We start from the raw sequence: 27,602 nt of genomic DNA on the forward strand, positions 1-27,602 counted from the left end.
AGGAGGGCTTAGGGGCCCGCCGGCTGTCGGAGGGCGGCAGGTCGAGGGAGCGGGCGGAGTGGGCATGCGCAGGCGCTCGGGCGAGGAGGGACCGGGATGAGGCGACGCACGCGCGCGCACGAGAGGCCCGCCGGCGGCCGCGGGTGGAGGGGGCGGTTCCTCGAGTGGAGGCGACCCGAAGGCGGGCAGGCGGGCGGCAGGTGCCGCTGCGGCCGGCGCCGCAGCCTCCTCGGGGCTCCGCACCACCTCGTCTCCCGGCGGCGATGAGCCGGGCCCCGTCCGGAGCTGCACCTGCCGGCCGCCCATCACCCCGCGCCTCCCGGCGTGACCTCGGCCTGGTCTCGCGTCGGGCCCCCGCGACGCGGCGGGGCCGCTGACCGGGAGTCGCGGCGGGGACGGCGCCCGGCCCCCTCTCCCCTCCCCAGCCCGCGGTCCTCAATGTCTCCCCGGCGGGGAGGGGGCTGCCTGGGAGACACGCTGAGCGGCTCCCCCTCGAGGCCGGTCCCCCTCGGAGGCAGCTGCGCCCAGCCCGGCGCCCCGCAGCCATCCCCGGCGGCGGCGGCGGCCTGGAGGAGCCGCGCACCCGCCGCCGCCCCCCGAGCCTCGCAGCCGCCGCCGCCGCCCGGCGCCCCCGGAGAGGGCGGCGGGCGCCCCCCGGGGAAGATGAAGGCGGAGGGGAGCGACCACTCCATGATCAACCTGTCGGTGCAGCAGGTCCTGAGCCTCTGGGCCCACGGGACGGTGCTGAGGAACCTCACTGGTAATCGCTGCGCCCGGGATGGGGATGGGGTGGGGATGGGGCCGCGGGACCGGCTCCCGGTGGAGGGGGTGCGGAGCGGGGGGGGGCGGGGAGAGCGCTCCCGCCCTCCCCACCTCCGGTGCACCCCGCGACCCGGCGCGGGAGGGGTTCATCCGATCCACGGCGGCCTCCTCCGCCACCCCGTGGCCCTCGTCGCCCCGGGAGCGAGCACGACCCCCCTCCCGGCGTCCCGGGAAGCCCGGTCGCGTAGCTGAGGCTGGGGACTTGAGCGCAGTTAGCGTGAGTGTCATTACCGTCCCCTCCTCCCTGGCACGCACACGCACACGCACGCTGCTCCTTTCTTTTCAGATCTTTTTTTTTTAATTTCCTCCCTCTTTCTGGTTTTACTGTTTTTCTTTTCTGATAAATCTCAACCCAATGACAAGATGGACATGGCCTGTTCTTCAAGTGATCTCTTTGCCTCGACCCTTCAAGTTGTTTTTGACCAGAGATGACTAAGTAGATTACAACGGGTCAGGTGCTGGGCCAAGATCTAGTTTATTAGAAGCATTTTATACCTTGATCTGTGCTTCTCTCCCTCCCGTTTCCTTTTGTCTGTCTCTAGCCTCAAGCGGCTGCTTCTGTGACATGGAATAATTTTGTGGATTTCATTCATTGAGGCTGTCAGGAGTTGGACTTGTGCAACTAAATTACAGCATCAGTTTCTCCTTGCTAGAGTGAGCAGTTACTCACGGGGTACTTTGTGTCTAGTGTGTAGGTATGCTTTGTGGGGGAAAGTTACGGTTTCGTTCCTGTGAAAAATGAGCTCTAGGTTCTGAATTTTAATCTAGAGCGTCAGAGTAGTATTCACCAGAAAGAGATGCAATTGCAATATGGGGAGGCTTCTAGGCTTGTCCACAGGAAAACAATCCCAAAATGACGCTCAGGATATAGCCCTTGAAGTATCAATTTTAATTGAACATTAATATTTCAAAATCAGCGATGTTTAATTAATAATGTGTATATAACAAGTGCACGAAAATATGAATTCAGCAAATGTGTGTGTATGTATATATGAATAAATAATGTACACGATAGAGTTCACAGATATATTTTAAATAGAATTTATATGCCACAAGGATAAGTTTAATGGCTCCAGTTACCTTGAAGTGGGAAAACTAAGGTTGGTTCTGGATTGATTCATGGTAATTAGAGGTAATTATATACACCTTTTTTTGGGGGATGGGGGGGTCTGCCATGGGGCTTGAGCTTTAGCTGGGACGATGTCCCTGAGCTCTTCAGCATTACCACAGTTGAGCCACAGGCCACTTCCAGTTTTCTGCTGGTTAATTGGAGATAAGAGTGTCGGGGATTTTTGTGCCTGGACAAACTTTGAACCACGATCCTTGGATCTCAGCCTCCTGAGTAGTTAGGATTACAGAGGTGAGCCACCAGCACCCTGCTACTGTGTGTGTGTGTGTGTGTGTGTGTGTCTGTGTGTGTGTGTGTGTGTGTGTCTGTGTGTGTATATGTATGTGTATGTGTATGTGTGTATGCTGGTACCGAGGCCTGACCTCAGAAAGGGCCTTGAGCCCTTGCTTGGCTTTTTGACTCACAGACAGTATGAATCACTTCTGGCAATTCAGTGGTTAATTGGAGATAAACGTCCCTTGGATTAATCTACCTGGCCTACCTTCAGCACATATCCTCAGCTCTCAGCCTCCTGACTAGTTAGGACTTCTAGGCCAGGGATTAGAGGCACCTGCTTTGACCTTAAATGGTTTTTATAGATCTGAAAAACTAAATTGATAAAGAGGCCATTTCATGATTTAGAGATTGACTTCCCTAGCCTTTGTGTTTACCTAAGGTTTTCATTCAACACTGCTTTGTGTTCACCTACTTTTTCATATTATTGGGGTTAGGTGGTAAGGACTTAATAAAAACATGTATTTATACGTGGTAATGACTAGCTTAACTCTAAAGAATTTTTAGGGAAAGTTAAATTTGGGAGTCAGAAAGTAAATGAAAATATAACACATTTCTTGGCTAGATTTAACAATATTTAAAAATACTGCTATTGTGACTTCCTGTCCCACAAGTCAACAGTAGTTACCAGCTCAGAGTTAGCTTCAGTTACAGCTTGATATGACCTTAACAATGCCTGGCTTAACATAGGCTTATTTTTTTTTTTCATTAAGAATACACTGAGCATTCAAAACTAGGACCAAGAGGGATGGAGGAGTAGGGGAACCTTCACTAAGAAATAATTAGGGTCTGAATATGCAGAATTCTATACCAGTGGTTCAAAGTGCCAGAAGGAAGAGTTAAGTTTCACAAGCCTATCATTTATTGAGTGAACTTTATATGTTATTTCTTATTTTTAGGGTAGCTCTAAAAAGTATATTTATAAGAAAACTCAGGAAAATTAAACTGCTCCAAATCATATATAGCAACTGGTCAGCTGGGCTTCTAGGTAGGCCCTCTTGCTACAGAAAGCCTTTGAAATCATTTGGGACAGTCATGTTTCTCTAATGCTTCTCTTTGGCTCTTGTCTGCCATCCTTCTATCTGCTTGAATGGAAAATTTTGTATGCTCTTCCAAAGATACTATAAATATGCAAATAGGCCTTGACAGAACAATGATTGTCCACCCCTGCAAGACTCAAATCTTTGCTTTTAGTACTCCTCTTCTTCTACACCAGGCTTTTTGTCTGATGTCAGGAATAAGGTTAGAATTCAGGACCTCATGCTTTCGAGGTAGGCTTAAGTCACACTCAGGCCATATTTTGATATAATTAGTTTTTAGATAGGATCTAGTGTTTCTTTTTTTTAAACCTGGCTTGACCTATGCCTTCCATGTAGCTGGGCTAATCAGCACATGCCACAAAAGCCTTGTATTAACTTTTTTGCCCTAACTGGCTGTAAACCTTGATTCTTTTGATTTTACCCCCCGAGTAGTTGGAATTAAGTATTTGGCACACAGTGTGAAATACATGCTTATTGGGTTGAATTTTAAAATAATACTTAACACATAATAAGTGTTAAGCTTTCTGCATTGCATTTCTCAGAGATGTCTTCTTGAAATTAATATGCTTATTAATGATAAATGAGATGTTTGAAAAACCTTTATTGATTATTGTCATACATAATTATAAAACATACAAGTACCTACTTAGCACAGTTATATTCTGTGCAAAGGACCATGCTATTATGTTCATTTAATCTCAGCAATCTTCAGAGGGATTTTTTCCCTTCATTTTCAAATCCAGACATTGAAGCAGAGTAACTTCTATTCATATCCAAGGAGTGAAAAAGCTGTTCCCCCCTCCTTTTTGATTCAGTTTGTAAAATCTACACTAAATCAGAAGGTATTTTATTTTACAATAAAGGAGCATAAGGTAAAACCAGTCTTACTTGGATTTAAGAAATGACTGTGAAACTATTGCAGGAATCTGCTGACTTAAATAATAAAGGGAAAATGTGTTCTTGTTTCTATGTTTTTCTTTATACAATCTGAACAAGTGTAATGCTATTTGCTTTGTATACTATGTCATAGGCAAAGTGGGAAAATATATTGGACTATTCTTTCTGAGACTGATCATTACAAAGCAGTCTATATGGGTATTACTTGTATGGAAATAATAACGTAGTAGAGTTAGAATTACATTTTGAAAGCCTTGAATTATAGTTAAGCATTAGAGGACTAGAACCAGTGTTTCCTGACTCTTAATTATTTTCTTTCTGTCTCCGGTGAGGCTAAGAATGTGTGAATGGAACTGTAATAGCCCTCACTTACCCTTAAGGAATACATTCCCTCAGTGGTTGCCTGAGAACACATATAGTATGGAATCCTATTTTGAACTGCCTTTCCTACACATATGTCATTAGGATCATGTTAGCTTGTTAGGCACAGTAAAAGATTAACAGTAATAAGGAATAATAAAACAGCAATTATAGCAATGCACTGTGACAGAATTGCCCGCACCACTACTCTCATTCTTTGGGGCTAGTACTGAGAAAAATAGCTTGGTGCTGTTGACTGACACTTATAATCTCAGATACTGAGGAGGCTGAGATCTGAGGATTGTGGTTCAAAGCTAGTCCAGGTAGACAAATCCGTAAAGTCTGTGAGACTCTTTTTTTTTTTTTTTTTGCAGTCCTGAAGTTTGAACTCAGGGCTTGGGCCTTCTCAAGGCTAGAGTTCTATCACTTGAGCCACAGCACCACTTTCAGTTTTTTCTATATATGTGGTACTGAGGAATCAAACCCAAGGCTTCCTGCATGCTAGGCAAGCACTCTACCACTAGGCCAATGCTCCCAGGCCCCTCTGTGAGCCTTTTTTTTGTCCTTGAGCCTTCTGCCCTACGCCACTTCCTGTGAGACTCATCTTCAGTTAATTCACCAAAAGCCAGAATTGGAGACTGAGACCAAGGAGAGAGGGAAAGGAAAAGAGAACAAGTATTTGAACACAGTCCTTGTGATTCTGCAATGGTTCCTTCGTAACTAACAAGTGGGTAAGGTACTCAGGGTGGACACTCTAAACAGAGGGACAATTGGTATCTAGCAGTCAAGATGCTATTGTGTTTTGCAAAGTGGTAAGCAATTAAATCCTAGGAACTATTTGTTTCTGAAGTTCTGTGTTTAAATTTTTTTGCTGTAATATTTTTGAATGTCAGATGACTCAGATAATGAACCACAAAACTGAAACCTCAAATAAGGGAGCAATACAGTAATTTGTTGCCATTTTCTTTGTAAAATTTAGGGATCCATATATCTATTATATATCTGATTTCAAAATCTTACAAGTATAGTCTGTTGTTTATTTTCTCTCCTTTTTGGGACTAGTATGAGGATTCCATGCAGGTAGACAAGTCTCCAGTGACCCTATGCCTGTCACTTGTGGATCTGTGCCTTCCCCAGGTCTTGTAATTTCAGGATTCCTCAATCTTTCTAGACTGTGAATAGGTTATGTACTTTCTTCATCTCCCTGAAGTAGAGAATAAATGGCTTGCTTTCTTCCTCAAATACTTTTTTCCTTTTCCAAACAGTGTACTAAGTTCCCACATTTCAGTCTAAAAACAGAGAAGTTCTAATAAAGTGTATCTTTTTTGTTGTTTTATTATCTTTATCTATTATCTTTATCTTTATCTTCCTAACTTTGTGTTAGGAAAGTTGGTTGCTCAGGATTTAGAAAAGAATTTTACTTAGGGAACGACATGGTCCTTAAACTTTAGGATAAACACAGAATCAGGTTGTTACTAGAGAGAGGAATTGTAGGCCCCTAAGGAAGATTAGAGGCTGAGTTAGGCTCATTTCCTCTCTCCTCAGCAGCAGCAAGTGCGTGAGTGCGTGTGTGTGCGCGCATGTGTGTGTGTGTGTGTATGTGTGTATGGGGGTGGGGTGGGTGGGAGGTGCTCCCTTTTCTCTACTGGTGGTAAACATTAAAAGGCTTGGAATTCAAACTTCAGTGACGAGCAAAAGTTACATGTGTGTATTTATATTATATTCATACACATATGTGTGAGTACACAGATGCTCCTCATAGCCTAGCCTACCATAAATGTGCTCACAACACTTAATATTAGCCCACACTTGGGCAAAAGTCATCTAACACGAAGTCTGTTTTGTAAGAATGTGCTATTCAAGCTCATGTAACTTTATTATACATAAGAGGAAAAACTAGAATGGTTGTATGCATGTACTTTTACACCATAAAATATGAAGGTGAAAAAATTGTAAGTCAAACTGTTGGTAATTTGGAAACTGTTTATAGAAGTCTGTATTTAAGATGATCATAAGCATTATTTTAGTTTCATTTTATACTTCAAAGTGCTTAAGCCATTTTAGCATTACTTTGCAGTGTCATTAAAAGAGAGTGAAGAGAACAAGCTTTCTTAGTATGTACATGTTTGGATAAGCTCACACTTAGTGGTACAGCCAGCACCTTCCTTCAGTAGTGTCTCTGGTAGGTGTGCTTCCCTCATTGTTGCTATGCCAGTAGGATTTGTTCCAGTTAGAGGTGAGTTTATGTAAAGTTATTTCAGATGTCCATGTAGAATTGTGTAAATATAGTTGCTAAGTGTGGCCTTATTTATATATTTTATTTCTCAATGTTTTTGCTGAGCCCCTGCTTTTATTTTTCTTGAAATATATGTGAAAAATTCCATTCCCTTTTGTGGTACAGAGCCAACTAGTCAGTCTTGGTAGGATTTGTACTTCTTAACCTTTTAGGAAGAATAGCTATATATCTGAAGGAAAGCATTTACTTTTCCTCTGATGATGTTTGAGTCATGCATAGCTCTGTACTCTTTGCAGTATGGAATCCAGGGGCTACATGACTTCAGTTAAGACTAAAGCAGTTCCTGAACAGGTTACTCGTAGGACTTGTTATGCTGATTTTTTTTTTTTTTTGCTGGTCCTGGGACTTGAACTCAGTGTCTGAGCTCTGTCCTTGGGCTTTCTCAAGGCTAGAGCTCTACCACTTGAGCCATAGCACCACTTCTGGCGTTTTCTATGTATGTGGTACTGAGGAATAGAACCCGGGTCTTTGTGCATGCTAGGCAAGCACTCTACCACTTTGCCAAACTCCCTGCCTTTTATGCTGAATTTTTGTAGTTGTGTTAGAATAAAATTCATTTATCTTTCCTTCCATGGTGTGAAAGTAAGATTATCTTAAAGAGTCAGAGTTACTAGAGGTATTTTTCCTGGAGAAAGGAGGCCTTAGCAAAAAGAAGAAGCAATTGGTATTAAAATGGTCAAATGTAAGGGGTCTGCCATGACAGTCAAACCATTGAACCCCATAATATTGGAGAAATCAATCTTATCATGGTTACAATTATTCATCATTTATTATGGGTCAGGTATTATGTCAGGCATTTTACATGTATCTCATTGTAATTAAACTTATCACATAACTTATCTTATTGAAATGTGTGATTATCTAAGACATGGTATGCCAATTGTGTATTTTAATGACTCAGTTTTTAGCAATAGCTGTTTATCATAGATTACACAGTGACAGTACAACACACCTAATAGAATTCAATTAGGCTATCAGATTTTATCTAGTGACCTTGAATTACATGGATTAAGCCTTGAGAAAATAGTTTTTTTTTTATTGAAGCTTAAGTAAGAAAGAAGAATGCAAATTTTTACCTTAACCAAATACTAGTCTAGAGTATAAGTTTGGGAATGAGATCTAGGAGTACATAGGCAGTTACTGTAGGACTTGAAAAGAATGCAGACAGCCTTGAGGAGTGTAGATTGGTGGAACAATTAAAATAGCTTTATTAACACTAGTTAATTAGTGTTAGCTTGATATGATGCTGTATATTCATGTGTTTGAATGTACATTGATTTTCTTTTATTCCCATAATTCACCAGGGCTTGTAAATCTGACAGAAAACAGTTGATAGGCAGGATTTTAGGTGCAAGTAGTTAACATATTTCTCAAGATACTGGACATTGTTCCCGGAATATCATCCATTAATGTGATCCTCATAATCTAGTCCATTTGAACTCCATTTATGTAAGTGAGAAAACAGGCATGGCGAATGTAGTATCTTGCCCCTGCTTACAGACCATGCAAGCCAGGACTTGAAAATTCATCACTGTCAACTGGATTCAGCAAACATTTGAATAACTGCCATGGACCTGGTGCTGTTGTAGATGCAAAGGTAAATAGCCCATGGCTTACTATTCTCAAAAGTTTATATTTTACTGAATATTGACTTACAAGTCTTTATATTGGTGAACTCAATAACAGTTATTCTGTAATCTAGCCATGTAGAACAAGAAATATGTCTCCGTCTCTGATGTTGAGGAATGCTGTATCTGGCTCAGGATCTTATGATGCTCCAGGCTAACTGTCAGCTGGGGCTATCTCCTCTGATGGCTACCCTGGAAGCCAGAAGGCCAGCGTCTAAGCACACCCAGATGGCACGTGGCAGAAGGTGGAAGGCCCTCTGTGGGTTACCTCAGAGTAGAAGATGGGGGAAGGGGGTGGAGAAACCAAAATAGAAGCCATAAAATGTTTTATTACTTAATCTTGGAAATGTTACTCCACACGTTTCCTCTTTGCTATTGGTCAAACAGATGTCGTGGGAGGGAACGTATAGGCTTGTTGAGGACCATTGAAGGCTTCAGGAAGCCGGCTGTGACAGTCTTGAATGCTAGAGATGGTAAGAATGGAAAAAAGCCTTTAAAGGGAAGACTAGAGAGAATATAAAAGGATGAAGGGGATAAAGTTTCTATAGATGATGACTAAAATGCTGCTTATTATGTAGAAACATTATATAAAATAGAGGTGGCTGATGCTTTCAAAGGTTAATCCTGGCATTTTTTTTTTTTCAGTTGGGTTCTGTGCTACTTGTGGTACCTGTTGATGAAGAGAAGTGACACTCATTGCTATTAAGAGGTCCTGGGGGTGGAAAACTTAGCTAATTTTAAGTAGTCCTGTGTCTTGTTGAGTTGAGGGAGATCAGGTGAAGGTCTTCTGAAGGCAACAAAAGAAGAGCTAGAGTGAAAAAGAACCTGTGTATGGCATGGCAGAGAGGTGGATGCTTTGGGAGGGTCCAAGAGTACACTCTTTCAGGCCTTATCAAGTCTACAGGAAGTCTGCTGCTATTGGATGGTTGTCTAGCAAAGATGTTCCCATTAGTGAGGTGTAACACGACTTTCATTATAAAATTCCCTTCTCTTATCCCACACCATGAAGTACTTCAGTCTGCTGTGGCTTCTAAGCCTTTTGCATATTGCACATAATCACCTGGGGCTGTTACACAGACCCAAGGCCCCTAGTTCTCTGGAATTAGGGTGTTTGTGGACACATTTTTTTGTGGTTTCCCTTTCATCATACACTGCCAATAATTTTCTTATTGATGCTGAGGAAAAGCTAGTCTAGAAATTTTAATGGGTTTAATAAGTACGTTTAGAGATGTCATTAGGCATTGAGGGAATAATTTGCTGGGGTTTTTTTTGTTGTTTTTTCGTTTTGCCTATCCTGGGCTTGCACTTAGGGCCTGAGCACTGTCCTTGGACTTCCTCGGGGCTAGAGCTCTACCACTTGAGCCACAGCACCACATCTGTCTTTTTCTATGTATGTGGTACTGAGGAATTGAACCCCAGGGCTTTGTGCATGCTAGGCAAGCACTCTACCACTAGGCTGTGTTCCCAGCCCCGTGTGTTTTTTTTTTTTTTACTTTTGCCAATCCTGGGCTTGAGCTTAGGGCCTGAGCACTGTCCTTGGACTTTCTCAAGGCTAGATCTCTACCAGTTGAGCCTCAGCACCATTTCCAGCTTTTTTTATGTATATAGTACTGAGGAATTGAACCCCAGTCTTTGTGCATGGTAGGCAAGCATTCTACCACTAGGCTAAAGTGGTGTTTCTTCAGACCTTGAGTATGCTAGTTTGTATGGTGAGATTTAGAACTAAGAAAATGTTTGTTCTCTTGCAATTTAATTAGGCATTGTTTTAAATTGGCTTGAAATCTCTGGATTCAGTATCTGAAGGTCCCTTCTAGTTCTCAAGCAGTAACTGTTGTTGTTTTTAAATCCAATGTGGCCTAGTTGCTTCCTCAGGATTGCTATCAGAATAAATAGCATTGAAGGTGTGATGTGCCTGCTTGGCTGGCTTTGCATTCCTTGCTAAATTATCCTGGTTGTCTTTGGTTTTCTGATCTGTCCCTTATTCATATACAAGTTCAGGATGGTGTTAAATTGAGAATTTTGTTGGCATAAAAAGTTCATTTTCAGATTGAACATATAGGACACATGATGAGATTCTAAAACATCTTTCCCAGGATTCTTTTTAAGATCGTGTCTGATTTCATGTACCATATTGTTGCTTACTATTTTTTAACTAATGTCACACTTGTAATTTAGCTCAAAGGCATACTGGTATTAGTATCAAAAGTGTTGTATAATTGCCGCTTTAATTAATAACAGATTTAGATTTTACATTGAATCTATATGCTATTGATTAATCGTAAAAGCAATTGAATGATGGTTTAAATATAGAGCAGTGTTTGAGGTTTAAAAAATAATGTTAACTTGATTTCCTTAAAGCAAAGGATATTGTGATCGTTGTACATTATAAATCTGGCTTTCTTTCTTTTTGTTTTTTGTGCTAGACTTGGACTTAGTGCCTGAGTACTGTCCCCTGAGCACTTTTGCTCAAGGCCAGCACTCTACCACCTGAACCGTAGCTCCACTTCTGGCTCTTTGGGTAGTTAATTGGAGATAGAAGTCTCACAGGGAAAGCGTAGGCTGGCTTCAAATCATGATTCTGAGATCTCAGCCTCCTCAGTAGCTAGGATTACCTGCTCCAGGCTAAACCTGTTTTTCTAGTAATTCTCTTTTACTGTCCAGTGACTGGTATTATAATTTACGATTTGAAATTACATAATTACCAAGCAGGAGAGTAATTTAGTTTAAGTGGGTAATCAACACTCTTGCCATATGTTTTACAGGGTAGTATCTCATGCATGTGTGATTGCTCTTTAGTTTCCTGCCCTTCCTTGGCAATAACTGTTGTGTGGAGCAGGAACCTAGGCCTTAGATGGTTTGCTGCTTCTCCTCTATACGTAGATGTTTTTGTTTTTCCTTTTCCTTAAAGTGGAGATATGTGCCTGTCCTCTAAAGGGATTTGCTGTCCTCTCTAGTGGCTGAAGGAGTTTGCTTTGCATAAAAGAGAGACTCCTAGAAGCAGGCAAGGTGTCCTGTGTTTCCTTGGCAGGCTGTGGTGACCTCCACCCATCCTGCATTGCCAGGTAGCTCTTCTTAGTATCCTGCACACCACCCAGAAGAGCCCAGTGGCAAAGAGCTAATGAGCAAATGTGCACATTGCTGTGTCTCTCTCACTTGTGTCACAAGACTGACCCACAGTTGACCTTTGAACATTTGTACAAAGTATAGTTGATTTCCTATTGTTCATTTTGTGGTACTTACTGCAGTTCCTGAGCAAGGGTAGTATCTTTCTCTGGAATTTGTTACCTTATAGCCTCTCTCATTACATACTAACGAAAAAAATTGCGAAGACTAGAAGCTTCAGCTTAACTCATTCTCAAAACATGGCAAATTGTTTTTATGTAAATATATATACACACACAAATACACACATACATATTATACATTATATATATATATAGGAGTTTGTTGGTTACGTATCCACATTTTTCTTCTTGACAATTTCTTGTTTTTAATTTCCTTATTACTTCTCACTAACATTTGAATAGTTTTGGACCAAACTTCCTTTTCAGTGCTTATAAATAGTAGACGAGATCATCCAGGTGTCCTACCCAGAACTCTGTGAGGCCCTATGTCATTTCAGGCTGTACAAACAGTCTTCCTAGATGTTGCTTAGATTCCTTTCCACCCAGGACCATGCCTCATTTTAGGCCTTCAGTGCTCCTATAATGCACATCCCTTCAAGCCTCGCTTTCCTATAGCTGTTACAGCAGTGTTTCTAAAAGCTGAATTTGATTGAATAGCTTTCTTACTTAAAATCTTCAGTTGGGGTCCACCTTTACAATAATAGCCACCCCCATTAGGGTCTATCACACTCTTCCTACAGTTGTTTTATCTTCAGAATACTGGTAATCTATACCCATATTTCTCTGTAAATTTTAGCTGTGGCCAAACCAGACATTTTGCAGCCCTACACAACTGCGTGATTTGAACATTATATCTTGGAACAGAGGTTTCTTTTTTCTTGGCTGTATGTGAAAGTCACCTGCAAAGTATTTAAAAATTCTAATGCCCAATGTCTGCTCCGTGTGTATGAGGTTCTGGGTTCATTTCCTAGCACCAAAAGTTTTGTAAATAGCTATTAGAGTAAAAAAAAATCAGCTTTGAGAGCCGTGTAGGCCCTGTCACAACAACTCACCTCTGCTACCATAGCATGAAAGTAGTCATCAGCATGAGCAAGAATGTCTACGTACCAGTAATTTTTTTTTGTGATTCTAAAATTTAAATTTTCTATAATTTTTACCCATTATGACATATTGCTCTTTTGATTTTCTGACATTTCTCTGTGTTAAAGTCACTCTTAGTTCACAGACTGCCTAGAGACAGGTGGTAAGCTAGATATAGTTCCTGGGTAATACTTTACTTAGTCTTAGACTGGAGATGTTTTCGTATTATAAATAAATTACTTCTCAGAGAGCATAATAAACGACATGGGCCTAGTCCCCAGTCTCACAGTCCCCTGCTCTTAGAAATGTAATGGGAGCAAGTTATGTTCCTTGGATTTGTGGGGATGAAAAGCTTGAGGTCAAACAAGATCACCTAATCTGAACACAAATTATTTAAAAGTATAATATGGACAATAAAAAAGTGGCCTAATAGCTCAGTAGCTATGCATGTGCTCATATAAAATGACACTTACCAAAAGGAATTCCAAGAAATGGAAACAAGAGGTTTTTATGTTACTTTTGGTGGATTTTGTTTTGTTTTTCCTCTTTTGTAGCTATTTTGGATTTCTGTACTTTTTATCTTGTGTGTAAGTTTATCTGATTTGGGGAGGCTAAGGGGGAGCATAGCAGTGGTGACAAAGGGTGAAATAATTCAGTAGTAATACTACGTACAAGGTTGAAAAAGAACTGTTCTCTGTGTAGGAGGGAAGTCAAGAAGGAAAAGCTTGGAGAAAACAAGGAAAGAGCTGGCACTGTTCAAAGTGAAATGTACTAATTTCCTGTCTTATGTAACTGTACATCACCTTTACAATAAAAATAAACATAAAATAGCATAATATGGACTATTTCTATTAAATAGTAGAAAATTGTGAATAGCTATATAATTATAGTCTTATAGGTGTGGTACTTTTATCTTGAGGCAGAAAATAAAATTTCAGTATCAGTTAACAAATGACATTATTAGAAAGGTTAAACAGCCAAGTTAAATAACACTTTTCTGTTAACTATTTTTGAAGATTATAAATATACTTATGTTTGTCTAATGATAGATTTGGTGTTTATGAAATTGGGACATTTAAATACACCCCTCTTATATAACTTTAGCCCAAATAGTGGTTTTTCATCTGTACTGCAAGCCATGACTGTGAGAGATTTGATAAAAATCCGGTGGTTTAAGTTTTACCTTCAGAGATTGTTTCAGGTGCTTTTTAGGTAATCTCAGTTGTAGCCATTGGCCTAATAGAACATCTTCTGTTCTTCCTTGCTGAATTATTAACAATATTTGCGGTGGAAATTGGGAAAAGTATTATAGAATGGTTGTTATAAATAGTGAAGGATATGTAAAATAGTTTCATTTATAAGATAGCCATTGTTAAGTCTTCTATTTGTATTAAGTAGGCACATTCCATGCTTACTGCTCTTTGGCTACTTTTAGTTAGTATTTTTCTTGTCATTTAGAGAAGTTCATTTCTCAGTAGTGTATTTGTTCAGAAATTATGAACAAAACACAGAAGGCAGCTTGGGAGTGGCGTCATAACTGTTGCTGATGAGAATTGCAGATTTCCAGCAGTGCTATTTCTAGTATTGTTTGCAGACTGGAATAAATTATGACTCTGCTGCTTCATATTGTACCAAAGGTAAACAAGCATACCATACTAGTCCTGGCAAAATTAGTTTAAGATGAAGACTGTAAACAACATTGTGTGGGGAGAATGACCCAGAGGACTTTATGACTAGGAAGAAGACATCTTCTATTCTAGTATATTATGATGACTGTGCTTGAGAGTGTCTGTTATTGTGCTGTTGCTTTTAAAAAATATTTGCTCTATATTTTGTTGATTACTAGCAATGCCATCATTTAGCCCCCTTCTTTTATTGTTGTCCATATTCGAGAAACTTGTACTAGGTTCTGCTATCAGTGGAAAGAGAAGAAGGAGCCTGGCCATGTGAGCTGTGTCACCTAGACAGTTGAGTCAGTTTCCCCCACTTCTTCCTTTGACTCCAATTTCTTGTCTCTCAAGTAAGCAGGCATTACTTGGAGCTGCATCCAATACAGTTTGGTGTTCCAGGTCATTACTTGCAAATTAGTGAGTCTTCCTTTGTTCACAAAATCAAGTATCAACCTGGTTGTGCTTGGAGAAATATGGGCTTTGAAGTTGTTGTGGTTCATTCTGGTCAGTCTTTTGTAGGTTTGTGTAGTGAATAGTTTAGTCTATTTCCATCATTGACTAAGTTCATGCACAACATATAATAGCATCAGTATCTGTCTAGTTTCCGGGATGTTCAGATGACTCTCAACCTGTTTCATGCCCTCGGTATACTCACCTGAAACATAAGTCCTATTGGAACACATTGTAAAGCAAAGAGCAAGACTGTGAAAAGAGCTTGTTGTGATATATTGGAAATAGTTGTCCAAATTTTTGTGTTGCAGTCAATTTGGAAATAATGTTTGCGAAAACCATTTCACGTATTTCAAAAATATTCTGTTAACTAATATGATCTTTCACCTTTTAGTGTATTTTACTAGTAACAGGGACAAATATATATTTCAGGATGAATTATTCAGTGATTCCAACAGATGAAGAAAAGGCTCTAATATCTCTTTTGTCCTCTCAGTAGCCTTCTCTCCCTGCCCTCCCCTCCTCCCAGGCTGTGATCACCTATTCTTGCTCTGCCCTTGGGATCCTGAAGTCTGTGTCTTTTCATGGAGCCAATCGTAGGTTCCGGGTAACTGCCCTGGCGCATGAGTTCTTAAGGCTTTCTTTCTTACTTGAGTGGTCAAGGCTTGTGAAAGGGATCACCACTCCCCTGTGCTCAGCTATCCTGTAATTCAGAAGGAATCCACATCCTAACTGAAAAACTCTCAGCTGACTTCAGTTTTTGTCCAAAATAAGTAATATATATGTATATATACTTTAATAAAAGAAACATGAAATTCAAACTTGACTTTGGGTCAGTTTGTTTGATGAGTAACTGGGCTCATCAGAGAATACTCTCAGATTCCATTTTAGTTATATGGTCCTATTGATACCTATTATAAATTAAAAATTTTAAATAAGGATCCTTTGTGGTTTTTACAAAGTGTTAAACTTAGACTTCACTTTCCTTATTATCACTTATATTTTTTGTTGGGGTAAATAACATATTTAGTAGACAATACTAGTTTTTGTGTTTTATTCCCTTGTTCATAGTCTTAGATATAGTCTAGAAATTATTCCTTCTGATTATATTAGATGAATAACAAGAGTCCTTTCAGGGGTAAGGATGCAGGGATTAGATTTGTTAAGCTTTTCTATGTGGGCTTGGGATACAGAAAAAATTATTAATTTCCAAAAGGATATATGGATCTTATTAGGAAAGAAATATAGCAAGGAAAGGCGATTTTTACATGGCATGATGATGTAAAGATGAAAGATGGCATTTCAGATTTGCTCCAGCCATCTTCAAAGTCTAGTTATGACCATTGGGTTTAAATATAGCAAAAATTAGGGGAAGTGGCAAAGGTATGTGTAGTTTTGAATCCTGTTTATAGATAGGTTCTGGCTGGGCATTAATTCATTTCTGGTTTTCCTGGGTTCCAAAGAAGTTACTACTGCCAACACTGAAGGTAACAGTCAGTTCATATGAGATGATTCTTCCTGCTCCAGGGTGTAGTGTGAACATTCTAAGTAAAAGTCTTTATTTAGAAACTAGCTATAAGCTACTGTTCCTTATGTTACCTTTCAAAGGGTCCAAATCAGTAAAAGAACTCCTTAATCCCTAACTTCTGGTTAGTGTGCCAAATTGTTACTTGACATTTAGGGCAGTTAAGTTGACTATGGTCCTTGCATTTAGAAGCAAATAATTCAGGTCAGATGTGAGCATAGTAAAAGTGATAGGAAAGTATATTAGAGAAGAAATATGGCAGAGAAAGAGAGAACATAGCATAGACACACTATGTATGGGAAGATCCATCTCAGTTATTCTGTGCCATCTTCCTAATAGAGCTTGGCCTTAGGTTAAACAGGGAGAAATGGAGTTCTGGAAGATGTTCTCCTTTGCTTACCATAAGGTCACTGTGCCAAAGATTTAGCACAGCATTCTATTATCTTATTCTGCTATCCTCTTTACTTCCTCATTCTGTTGTTAGGCAACAAATTTTGGTTTGTCAGCTTATCCTGTCATCTGCAAGCTGTTGTCAGCCACAATTCCCTAACTGCCTGCCTTCCTTCTCCCTTTGGGAGTAGTTTTAGTTCCTTGTCAGAGATGTTCAGAATCATTTTGTCTTTCCTAGCCTTCAAGGTGATTACAAAATGACTGTGAAGAAAATGGCTTAAAACGTTGACAAACACAAAATAGACACAGGCGGCTTTCCTCATCTCCTGCTTTTAATTTGTGGCAGCAAAACTGTGTAAGTGCCTGTTACAAATATACTTTCAATAGACAGAAAGTGACTTGTCTCTAGCATGAGAGTGGCAGCTTTAGCTTTTGAGGTTTGAGTAGTTACTGAGAAATTCCTATCCCTAGATCTAGTATACAGGGCTGAGGCCACCTGTGACTAGAGAACTTTACTTGCAGTATTTCCTCAGAGACCTGGTAATCTTGCCCTTCATTTTCACTTCCCTTTGCCTTTCCCCATAGCTCACAGTGAGCTGCTGTTTATTGCTGTGGGCGGGCGTGCTTCCACCAACAGCTCTTGGTGGTAAATCTACCTTGAATCCTTTTGGTGTACATACATACAACCAGATGGATTGTATGGTAATTCTGTTTTTAAGTTTTTATAGTGGCTGTACTGTTTTAACTTACTACCAACATGTTTGGATAAATATGTTTTAAATTCCTTTTCATGTTCTTTGATGACTCCTTTATTGAGCTTTTTTTTTTTACATGATGGTGAGTAAATGCTTAAGTCAAATAGCAAATAAAATTATTTGTCTTATATATACATATAGAATATTTACATACCAAGGATGACCCTTAAGATGGCAGCTACATATTTTGTGGTTAGCTCTTTCAGTTATAAGTAACAAACTTTACCTGATTAGTTTAAATAAAAAAGAATCTTATTGCAGACAAACTGTGATGTTATTTAGACAGTAATGTGATGGGGCTTGAAATCACTTGAATAAGGGACTTAGTTGTCTTTTGTCATCGGTCCTTCTATTTTATATTGTCCTCTGTTGTGGTGTTCATTGTGTGATAAGGAAATGGATTCAGCTTCAGCTACCCAAAGGCAAAGGAGACTTAGTTGCTCCCAATCTAGAATTCAGTGGAAAGAAATGATTGTCACACTTTGATCAGCTGGCATATTATACCTAGCAGCTGTGACCAGGGAGATGAAATGCATGCAAGAACATGGCATTAATATCTGTGGGTAATCTGTGCATTGACTGGCAGGTGCCAAAAGAGCTTGAATGCTGGAGAGACAGAATGACAGGTGTGTACTATCTACTGTTTATGAATTGAGGGGTCGATACACAGCTGATTGAGGACATGTTAAAGAGAAAAAATGTGAGAATTATAGTTCAGAAGGTTCTAGGAAAAAGTAGTAGGAAGACTAGAGACACAGAACTTAAAAAAATCTCTGGCTGAACATTTAGTATATAAAGTTGAGGGTTATAGGGGAATTACCTAAAATTCTTAAAAGTTATACAAGGTAAAAATTGTAGACTTGATATCTGGAATTACTGGGATTAAGACATAGTTTTAAAAAAGCCTAGCAGTGCTATTTAGTGTAAAAATAGAAAAACATGGGCCGGAAGTGTAAGCTACTGGTAGAGTCCTTGTCTAGCATGCATAAAGCTCTGGGTTCAGTTCCTCGGTACTTACAAACACAGAAAAAGCCATAAGTGGTACTGTAGTGAGCATGGTAGAGTGCTAGCTTTGAGCAAAAGAAGAAAAGCTCAAGGACAGTGCCCAGGCCCTGAGTTCAGGCCTCAGGACTGGCAACAAAACAAAACAAAAAAAACCCACAAAACGAAACCAAACAAAAATCAAATATAAAAATATAAGGTAAAAGAGCAAGTAAATTTATTCTAAGAAGTTTGCGAATAAATTAAGAGTTTAGGAATCAATTTGTGGATGCTAGCTAGTTAATGGGGTCAGCTAGAAGAAATTATAGTAGGGCCTTAACCTTCTCTAATCGTGGAAGGAATTCTTTCCCCGTCAACCATTAATGATGAATGATTTATTTAGCACTACTCTGGGTCAGGCACGTTATCTTATTGAGCATGTGTTTACTGAATTTTGTAAGGTGGGTTTCCGAAGACTGATTACACTTTGCCTTTCCTTTCAGAGATGTGGTACTGGATTTTCCTCTGGGCTCTCTTCTCCTCTCTGTTTGTCCACGGTGCGGCTGGCGTCCTGATGTTTGTGATGCTGCAGAGGCATAGGCAGGGGAGAGTGATCTCTGTGGTTGCAGTCAGCATTGGATTTCTGGCTTCTGTAACTGGAGCAATGATTACTAGTAAGTTGATCTTGTTCTGTAAGGACATAATTTTGTGTGCACTGTCCATTTTGGTAACCATTCTTACTGTAAGTTAAACGTTTGTGTAACCTTTCATACAAATACTTTCTAGTACTTTATACATTTCCCCTCAAAGTGAAGGTGAGTTCATTTACTCATTGAACAGATAGTTTTACTTTACCATGTGAAAACTGATGATGCAAGGTTTCTGAGGAAATGTTGAAAAAGTTGTACAAGTTGGCAAGGGGCATAGCACTTCGGTGGAAACATTTCTTAACAGTTTGTTTTAAAGACACTTCTAGTAAAAGAAGAAAGATAAGCACAAAATAGGACAATGATTTTCATTTTTAAAAGAACCATATTTTAACCCTTTGGTTCTTCGTGTCATCTGCTACAAAATGCAATTGAATTTCTCTCTTTCTCTCTGTCTCTCTGTCTCTGTCTGTCTCTCCCTTTCTTCTTTCTTTCTTTCTTTCTTTCTTTCTTTCTTTCTTTCTTTCTTTCTTTCTTTCTTTCTTTCTTTCTCTTTCTTTCTCTCTTTTTCTTTTCTTTTTCGTTGTTGGTCAGGAGCTTCATCTCAGGACCTGGGCATTGTCCCTAAACTTTCTCGGGTCAAGGCTAGCACTCTACCACTTTGAAGCATAGCATCCCTTTTGGTTTTCGGGTGGTGTAGTGGAGACATTCTTGCCTGGGCCTCAAATCTCGGTCAGCCTGCTGATACACAGCCACAGCTGCTAGGATAACAGATGTGACCACAGACATGAGCCACTGACACCCAGCCTGAATTTCTTCTTTTATACAAATTATATGGCAGAAATCTCTGGTTTCCTAGAAATTATCCACCTTGAAGGCTTGTGTTACAATGTGCCATTTTCTGCTGTGCTGCTGCTGAATTTTTTTCTTTTTAAGCAGAAAAGGTTTATTTTAACTCACACATTTGAAGAGCTTGGTTGGCTCATTGCTATTTCTTAGGTTTTATTTCTAAAAGGTGGTAATCTTTTCTTTTTGGTTTGTATTAATAATAAATGCCAGAATTGGTGTAAAGTGTTTTTGTTTTTTCATCTTAATTTTAGCTGCTTGGTTTTAGTGTAAAGGTATGAAATGACATCTCTTTGTTGGTTTGATTTCTCTATTCATGAGATTCAGCGTCTCTTGTATGCTTTAAATTCTGTGCTTTCCTTTGGATGCTCTTCTATAAAATTACATGTGTTTCTCATACTTTAGAGATAGTGGGCTTTTGTTGGTGTGGACTTTGTAAATACCTTTTCTTTGTCTTTTTTTTCGTTATCTTCATCCATGGTGTCATTTATAAAGTAGAAATGCTTAATTTTCATGTAATGTGCTCACAGATTTTTTTAACCTTTTGGTAAAAATGTATTAAAGTTCTGTTTTACTTAGATCAAAATATATTCTTGTACATATATTCTTCTGTTCACTTTATTTTAATTTTTATGTTAAGGTCTTTAGTGCCTCTAAAGCAGGAGTCAGCAAGCACTTTGTCAACAAGCCAGATGGAAAATCTTTTAGATTTTGCAGGCTAGTGGTCTATATCACAGCAACTTAATGCTGCTATTGTAGTACAAAAGCAGAGTAGACATATGGAATGAATGGACACTATGTGTTCCAATAAAAACAGGCTTCTGGCACTTACAGTGTAATTTGCTCTCACTAGCTGCCTTGTTTGTGGTATTAGGTAAGATTCTAAGTATCATAAGTGAGTTTTTACTGCATCAGCAACTAAACATTCCTTTATTCCCTCATCTGTTTGCGGTGTCAGGTTTTGTGTATTATATTCTCAGGTACAGAGATCTGTCTCTGAGATCTGCTGATTTGTTGGTCTTTTTATCTATTCTCAGCAAGTCCTCTGGTTTTGTTGTATATCATAATATTTTATAGACAGGTTCTTCTGCTTACTTCTCTTTATTACAGCTAACGTTGCCACTCATGGAACTTTATTCTTTCATGTGAATTTTCCAACATATTTCTTAAACTCTTCAAAAAGAATATGGTTTTTATTAGGTCTTAATTGGATGTAAATGCCCACTTGGGGAAGCATTGTCATATTGCACTGTGCCACCCAAGAACATGAAATATATCTCCTGTTACTGAGGTAATACTAATCTTTGTTTTCTTATTAGCGTTTAAAATGTTTATGTTTTAATTAAAAAAATTTTTTTTGACACTTGTGGGCCTGGGCATTGTTCCTGAGCCTCTTTGTGCACAAGGCTAGTTCTCTACCAGTTGAGCCATAGCACTATTTTTGGTTTTAGAGTGGTTAATTGGAGATAAGATTCTCATAGGGACTTTTCTGTCCTGGCTGGCTTCAAACCATGATCCTCAGATATCAGCTTCCTGAGTTGCTGGAATTACAGTTGTGAGCCACCAGAGCTCGGCTGAAATTTTTTTCTTTACATAGTATTGTATATATTTGATTAAATGAATTTTGTAACTTTTTATCTTATAGCTCTTGTGCATGGTATCTTTTTTGATAACATTGTTTAGTCTTACTAATGTGGAGAAATAATATGAATTTCTGTAAATCATGTTTATAAAAGATTAACAAAAAGCTGGTTCTTTGAAAGACGAGGTTATGGTTAAACTAAGAAAAAAGGCCAACTACAAGGGTAGTCCGATCTAGAAGAAATAACTAATTTTCAATAATTAAGGTTAAAATAATTGTAAGACTTAGAGTTTTATAGCTGTATGGTACTAAATTTAAAATGTCAAAGTTGATTATAAGGAGAAATGGAAAATATAAGTAGAATAATAGTTATTTTAAAACAATTGAAATGATAAAAGACCCTTTTCCCCAAACCTTCAGGAATAAATAGGGTTTACAGGTCAGTTCCATGAGCTTTCCGAGAAACACATAGCTGAATCTGTCTGCCTTCCCTCTCTCCCTCCCTTCTTCCCTCCTTCCCTCCCTTCCTTTAACTTATTTCAGAAAATAGCGTGGAAGCTGTGCATAGCTTATTTGGTGAGGTTGGGGTAAGCCTTTTACTCCCAAACACAAAGTATGGGCTGTGTACCTTGTGAACATCCCTGAATTGGAAAGATTATTCAGTATGAGATGGGAGCACAGATATACTCTAATAAAGCATTACAAATGGACAGTAAATTTGGAATTTTGTATTATTTCATAGTATTTGTCTTTAGATTAGCTTCCAACTGTTCTAAAAGATAAAAGACCCATTCCCAGCTTGCAGGCTGTGCCAAAGCAAGTGGTAGGCCAGACTTGGCCTGTGGATTATGGTTTGTCCAGTTTTGATCTAACTACACAAATATATCCAAATGAATTCTGCCTTTGCCTATATTATTCACTGTGGGTTAGGAAATACACAGGGCCAGTCATATCCATGAGAGGTGGTGCTGTGTGTGTGGCTATGACAGACATTTCCTGCCTGTTGAGCACTCTTGACCAGCTCTCATCATCTGCTAGCAGCTCAGCAGTATTGCGTTCTCCACCTTACATACAAGCCACTAGTCTTCTCTGGCCCCTTAGTACTTTTGAAATTTTTCTTCTAAATGTTCATTTTGACCTTCTTTATGGCGAGGTTCAAGCATGTATTGTTTATTTCAAGTTCACCACCTCACTTCTGTCTGCTTTATTCAGTGTATCAGTGTAGCTCCTCCTTCAAGAAAGTGAAAACCATACATAATGCTTTAATTGTCTACTGCTGAGCAAAACATGCCTTAGAAAGTGAGAATGGAGGCACACATTGGAGAAAGATACTCGTTAACATATAAGTTCAGAAAGACTAATACCCAAACTATATTGCTAAAACTTTGAGTCAAATCAGAAAAAGACAAGACTGTAGAAAAATAGGTTTGTAAAACGATTCAAAAAAGTAGGAACCTTAACAGCCAGTAGTACCTGAAATAAACTTTAATCTTGTTACTGGGTAATATAAATAATCTTAGAGCATTGCTTACCCACCAGATTGATTTAAAAGAAAAAAAGAAAAAAGGAAACACTTAATTCTGAGAATGTGGAATTACTGGCATAGAAATCAGTATAGGTAAATATAATGTTGATATCAAGGGCTTATAGTTTCTTCTTTTTATGTGTGGTCTTAAAAGCTGTTTTCATAGGATCTTACACATACCGTTTTTGGTTTTGCTTTTATCAGTCCTGGAACTTGAACTCAGGGCCTGGGCACTGTCCTTGAGCTCTGCCACTTTGATCCACAGCCCCATTTCTGGTTTCCTAGTGGTTACTTGGAGATGAGAGCTTCATAGCACTTTCTGGCCCATGCTGGCTGGCTTTGAACCTCAGTCTTAAAACCTCAGCCTCCTGCGTAGCTAGAATTATAGATGTGAGCTATCAGCATCCAGCTTAAACATGCGTGAAGTTACATTTGTAGTTTTGCTTTTGTGGCATTTAGTTTATTAATTCATCCAAAATTAATTTGGGGGAGTTATGTAACATACGAACATACATTTATTCCTTCTTGTAATAATTTTTTTTGCCAGTCCTAGGCTTGGGATCAGGGCCTGAGCATTGTCCTTGGGCTTTTTCTCTCAAAGCCAAGCACCACTTCTGGCTTTTCTCTATGTATGTGGTACTGAGGAATCAAACCCAGGTCTTCGTGCATGCTAGGCAAGCACTCTACTAGTAGGTCAAACTCCTGGCCCTATGCAATAATTTTTCCAATACTATTTGTTGAATGGTGTATTACTGGTTACTACTACTAGTGCAATTAGGCAAAACTTATGAAGTCAGACATGCCGAGACTAGCTTCTGTTCTCAGTGCTTTGTAGTATCATCTCTTAATATTCCCGAGAGGTCAAGTGATGGCCTAACATAACAACTTGCTAAATGGTAAAACTTGGATTTTGTCCATATAGCCTAGGTTTAAAACTGAGGCTCCTAGCCTTATGTAAACATGGGGAATTTGAGCCAACAAATGGTTTGTCATATCCCAATCTGCCCAACATAGTAGTTTTTAAAGTTTTTTTTTTTTTTGCTGGTCCTGGGACTTGAACTCAGGACCTGAAAGCTATCCCTTTGTTGTTGTTTTTGCTTAAGTCTAGGACTTTTATCACTTGAGCTGTGTAGAGTGCTAATGGGAAATAAGAGTCTCACAGACTTTTTTGCCTTGGCTGGCTTTGAACTGCAGTCCTCAGATCTCACCCTCCTGAGTGTGTAGAATTACATCTGTGAACCACTGACTAGTAATGGCTTTTATTTTTTCCATTATTTGGATCACAATAAAATGCTTAGTGTCAGAGTGATGAGGCAAAATTGTTTTTCTAAAATTGAATACAATTATGCCACTGTTATGTAAAACCAAGGAAAAAACAGAGTACTGTTCCTCAGGTTTATTTTAACATATTTTTTTGAGAACAAATCAGGGAAAAGTTCTTGTTCTTTAAAAAAGCCTAAAGGGGAAAAAAAAAGCCTAAAGGATGTAATCTTGTTTTAAAATTTCAGTATATAACCAGTTGTGCAAATAGTTTTCTTACTTGCTTAAGTAAATGCATCTGATGTGAGGAGTTTAATTTGTTGTTAAGAAGATAATCAGTGGTTTGATAATTTATAAAATCCTGATTCTTTTTCCATTTAGTATCAACATCTAATGATACTATGACTTCAGATTTATAGCCAGACAAATATGTATTGATATCCTAGCTCTTTTACTTGATCTGGTTTCTTTGGGCTAGTAATTTAACCTTTTCAATTAGGTAAATGTATCTAAGGGTGAGTCTGATGTTTAAGTGACATATTTGCCATGTTTATTAGTAAGATACATGGTATATAGCACTCTCTTAATTTCCTTTTATTTCATACCATGCTTAATACAATTCTTGGCATAGATTGGCATTCTGTTTTGTTTACATTTGTATCTTACTGAGTAATACTAGAAGAGATACAATGAAATAACTTTTTTTTAAAAAAACAATTACTGGGGTTTGAACTCAGAGCCAGATGCTTGCTCATTTGACTAGCTTGCTTAGCTGCTGCTCTGCCACTTAGGCCACGCCTCTAGCCCTACATTTTGATGGTCACTTTGGAGACCAGAGTCTCACAGACTTTTCTTTCCAGCTGACTTTGAATGGCAAGGTTCTGGAGCTCAGTCTCCTGAGCAGCTAGTACTAGAGGCATGAACCACCAGCACCGAAGCAGATAATTTTTTTTTTTGCCAGTCCTGAACTTGAGCTCAGGGTCTGAGCACTGTCCTTGGACTTTCTCAAGGCTAAAGCTCTACCACCTAAGCCACAGCACCACTTCCAACTTTTTTTTCTATGTATGTGGTACCAAGGAATTGAACCTGGGTCTTTGTGCATGCTAGGCAAGCACTCTACTGCTATGCCACACTCCCAGCCCGAGGCGGATAACTTTTATGTGGGAGATTTTAAGTGAGATAAAAGACAAAATCCTTAGTTATCTTTTTTGAAATCAAGAATTAGAAATTTCATCTTTTGTTAATTTTTACTGAGTGAGTTTATGTCTCAAGTAATCGACAATTCTGTGTCCTTCAACAGTTCCTTTCTCTCCTTAGGTTCTTTTACTTAAGCATTCTAGGATATCTAGTAAACAGTTCTGTTTTTTTCTAGAGAAATAGTTTTAAGACCATCTCAAGAAGTAAGAAATCATATCCCAATTTAGATGTTTCGTTCTTCATGTTTTGAGAAAATACTTTTAAAATGAGTCCATGAGATACTCTGTTATTATATATAGTGTGTTAAAGGGATGTATTGAAGCAGGGAGGCCCCGAGTGCCTTTGTAGCCTCTATCATTCACTCTTCTGGGAAGTGGTTATTATCTAAATGGATCTCTGTTGACCTCTAAAATAGGGATCAAGTTCATCTTTCTTTTTTATTGTTGTCAAAACACTAGTCCCCAAGTAACTTACATTAAAAAATTCAATATACTATGTTATGTGGTACATTATTAAATACGTTGTATATTCCTGTAACTTAGATTATTTAAAAATTAAGTCTTTCAGTGAAGTGAAAATACCTCAAGATTCAATATTTCTCTAGGGTTTATGTTAAACTATGTAGCTTTTCTGCATTATCATGTAGAATTATCAGTAGATTACATGGGCTTGTCCATGGATAGTCAGGGGAAAGATGACAGATCCCTAATCTTATGAGCATATTTGCAATGTGTATGCAGTGTGTGTGTGTGTGTGTGTGTGTGTGTGTGTGTGTGTGTGTGTGTGTGTGTGTGCTGGTGGAACCGGTGTCGTGGTTCCAGGGGGGTGTGTGGTAGCTGGCTCTGAGCCCCCTCAGGGAGGTGTTTCTGTGGGTGATGAACGCCTCGTGCTTGTCTCCTTGTTCCCGCAGGTGCCGCCGTGGCCGGCATTTACAGAGTCGCCGGGAAGAACATGGCCCCCTTGGAAGCCTTGGTGTGGGGCGTCGGGCAGACTGTGTTGACATTAATCATCTCCTTTTCAAGGATCCTCGCCACACTCTGAGGTTTCTGGAGAAGGCCTCACTTCATGTAAGGAAACGTGTACAGAGTCCCCGAACAACCACGACCACACAAAAAGGCATTCCTAAGAGGAAATGAAATGGCACCTGTGTGGGCCCGGCAGGCCATCCAGCGGGCAGACCCGGAGTCTCGTGGAAAGCCTGTCCCCTGGCCGTCCAGTGATTGCACTACGCACTGCACCTTACGTGCCTCCCTCCCAGGCAAGGTGCACCAGGACCTTGGTGAAGCCACAAGAAAAGCACCTTGTGCAGCTGCCAATCAGGTGAACCTTGGTGTGGAAATCATGTTCTCAACAGTGTTAAGTCACAGGGACGTTTGGAGAAGTCGACATATGTGCCAAACTCTTTTTTTTTTCTTTTTGTTAACATTGATCATGTGACAGTTTGTAAGAGTAGATGCAGATGAATGCTGAGAACGTAGTTGACATGATTGAGGTAACCTAGCAAGATCCCTTCCATAACGCGAAGCCCCAGAGGAGTGCAAAGTAACCAAGTGTTGAACATAATGCTGAGCAGCTCTGGAATTTAGGGTTGTGATGTTTAGTGTTATTATTATTATTATTTAATTTATATGGAAAATAGCAGTCTTTTAAGTGGAAGGCTGGCTAAACTGTTTTGAGGACTCAAAGTAGATGTGTAGGGTGCATACTTTTGACTAACTTAACACACTTTTAATAGTTTCCCTCATATACAACATGCTATTTATATGAACTCAAACTTTTTTGGGTCACATACATTGTCACTTGTGTGTCATTAAAACATAATTTGAAAATATTCTTATAAATTTTGTAAGAAAAAAAGTGTCTGAAATGCATGTTGCATTCTGTACCCTCCTACACTAAGGTTTTGCCTTGTAACTCATGGAGAAAACACCTGGAGAGTTAGTGCTGTGGTGGCATTGAATTGCTTCTTGCAGGTACCTTGATTTTTAACAGAGCAAATGATCTTTTATTCTGGAGTATTAATTGTTTTAAAAGAGTGGCCTAAATTAGGCTCTGGAAATAAAAAGCCTCATTTATAGATAAGAAGTAAGTTATATAGGAAGAATAATAAACTGTCTTATTTTG

The 27,602-nt window shown here is 39.3% G+C and overlaps 1 protein-coding gene across 2 annotated transcripts; it reads left to right on the top strand.

Annotated features, from left to right (window-relative positions):
• Positions 1 to 27,602, top strand: Tmem170b (transmembrane protein 170B). Of its 2 annotated transcripts, XM_090356483.1 has the most exons (3): positions 1 to 760; positions 18,925 to 19,095; positions 26,389 to 27,602. In XM_090356483.1, the coding sequence occupies exons 1-3, from the start codon at positions 439 to 441 to the stop codon at positions 26,517 to 26,519; spliced, it is 624 nt and encodes a 207-aa protein (XP_090212609.1). In that variant the 5' UTR covers positions 1 to 438; the 3' UTR covers positions 26,520 to 27,602. The 2 variants fall into 2 exon arrangements, with proteins under 2 accessions (XP_090212609.1, XP_090212610.1); XM_090356484.1 differs by lacking the exon at positions 18,925 to 19,095.

The sequence above is a fragment of the Megascapheus bottae genome, chromosome 22 (genome assembly GCF_031878675.1).
Source record: "Megascapheus bottae isolate mThoBot1 chromosome 22, mThoBot2.hap1, whole genome shotgun sequence".
Taxonomy (NCBI): domain Eukaryota; kingdom Metazoa; phylum Chordata; class Mammalia; order Rodentia; family Geomyidae; genus Megascapheus; species Megascapheus bottae.

What these genes read in the sequence shown, in the direction of transcription:
- Tmem170b (XM_090356483.1), top strand. Translation starts at nt 439, where the DNA reads ATGTCTCCCCGGCGGGGAGGGGGCTGCCTGGGAGACACGCTGAGCGGC. An exon ending in GGTGCTGAGGAACCTCACTG is followed by an intron (nt 761 to 18,924) that starts GTAATCGCTGCG and finishes CTTTCCTTTCAG; the next exon opens with AGATGTGGTACTGGATTTTC. An exon ending in AACTGGAGCAATGATTACTA is followed by an intron (nt 19,096 to 26,388) that starts GTAAGTTGATCT and finishes TTGTTCCCGCAG; the next exon opens with GTGCCGCCGTGGCCGGCATT.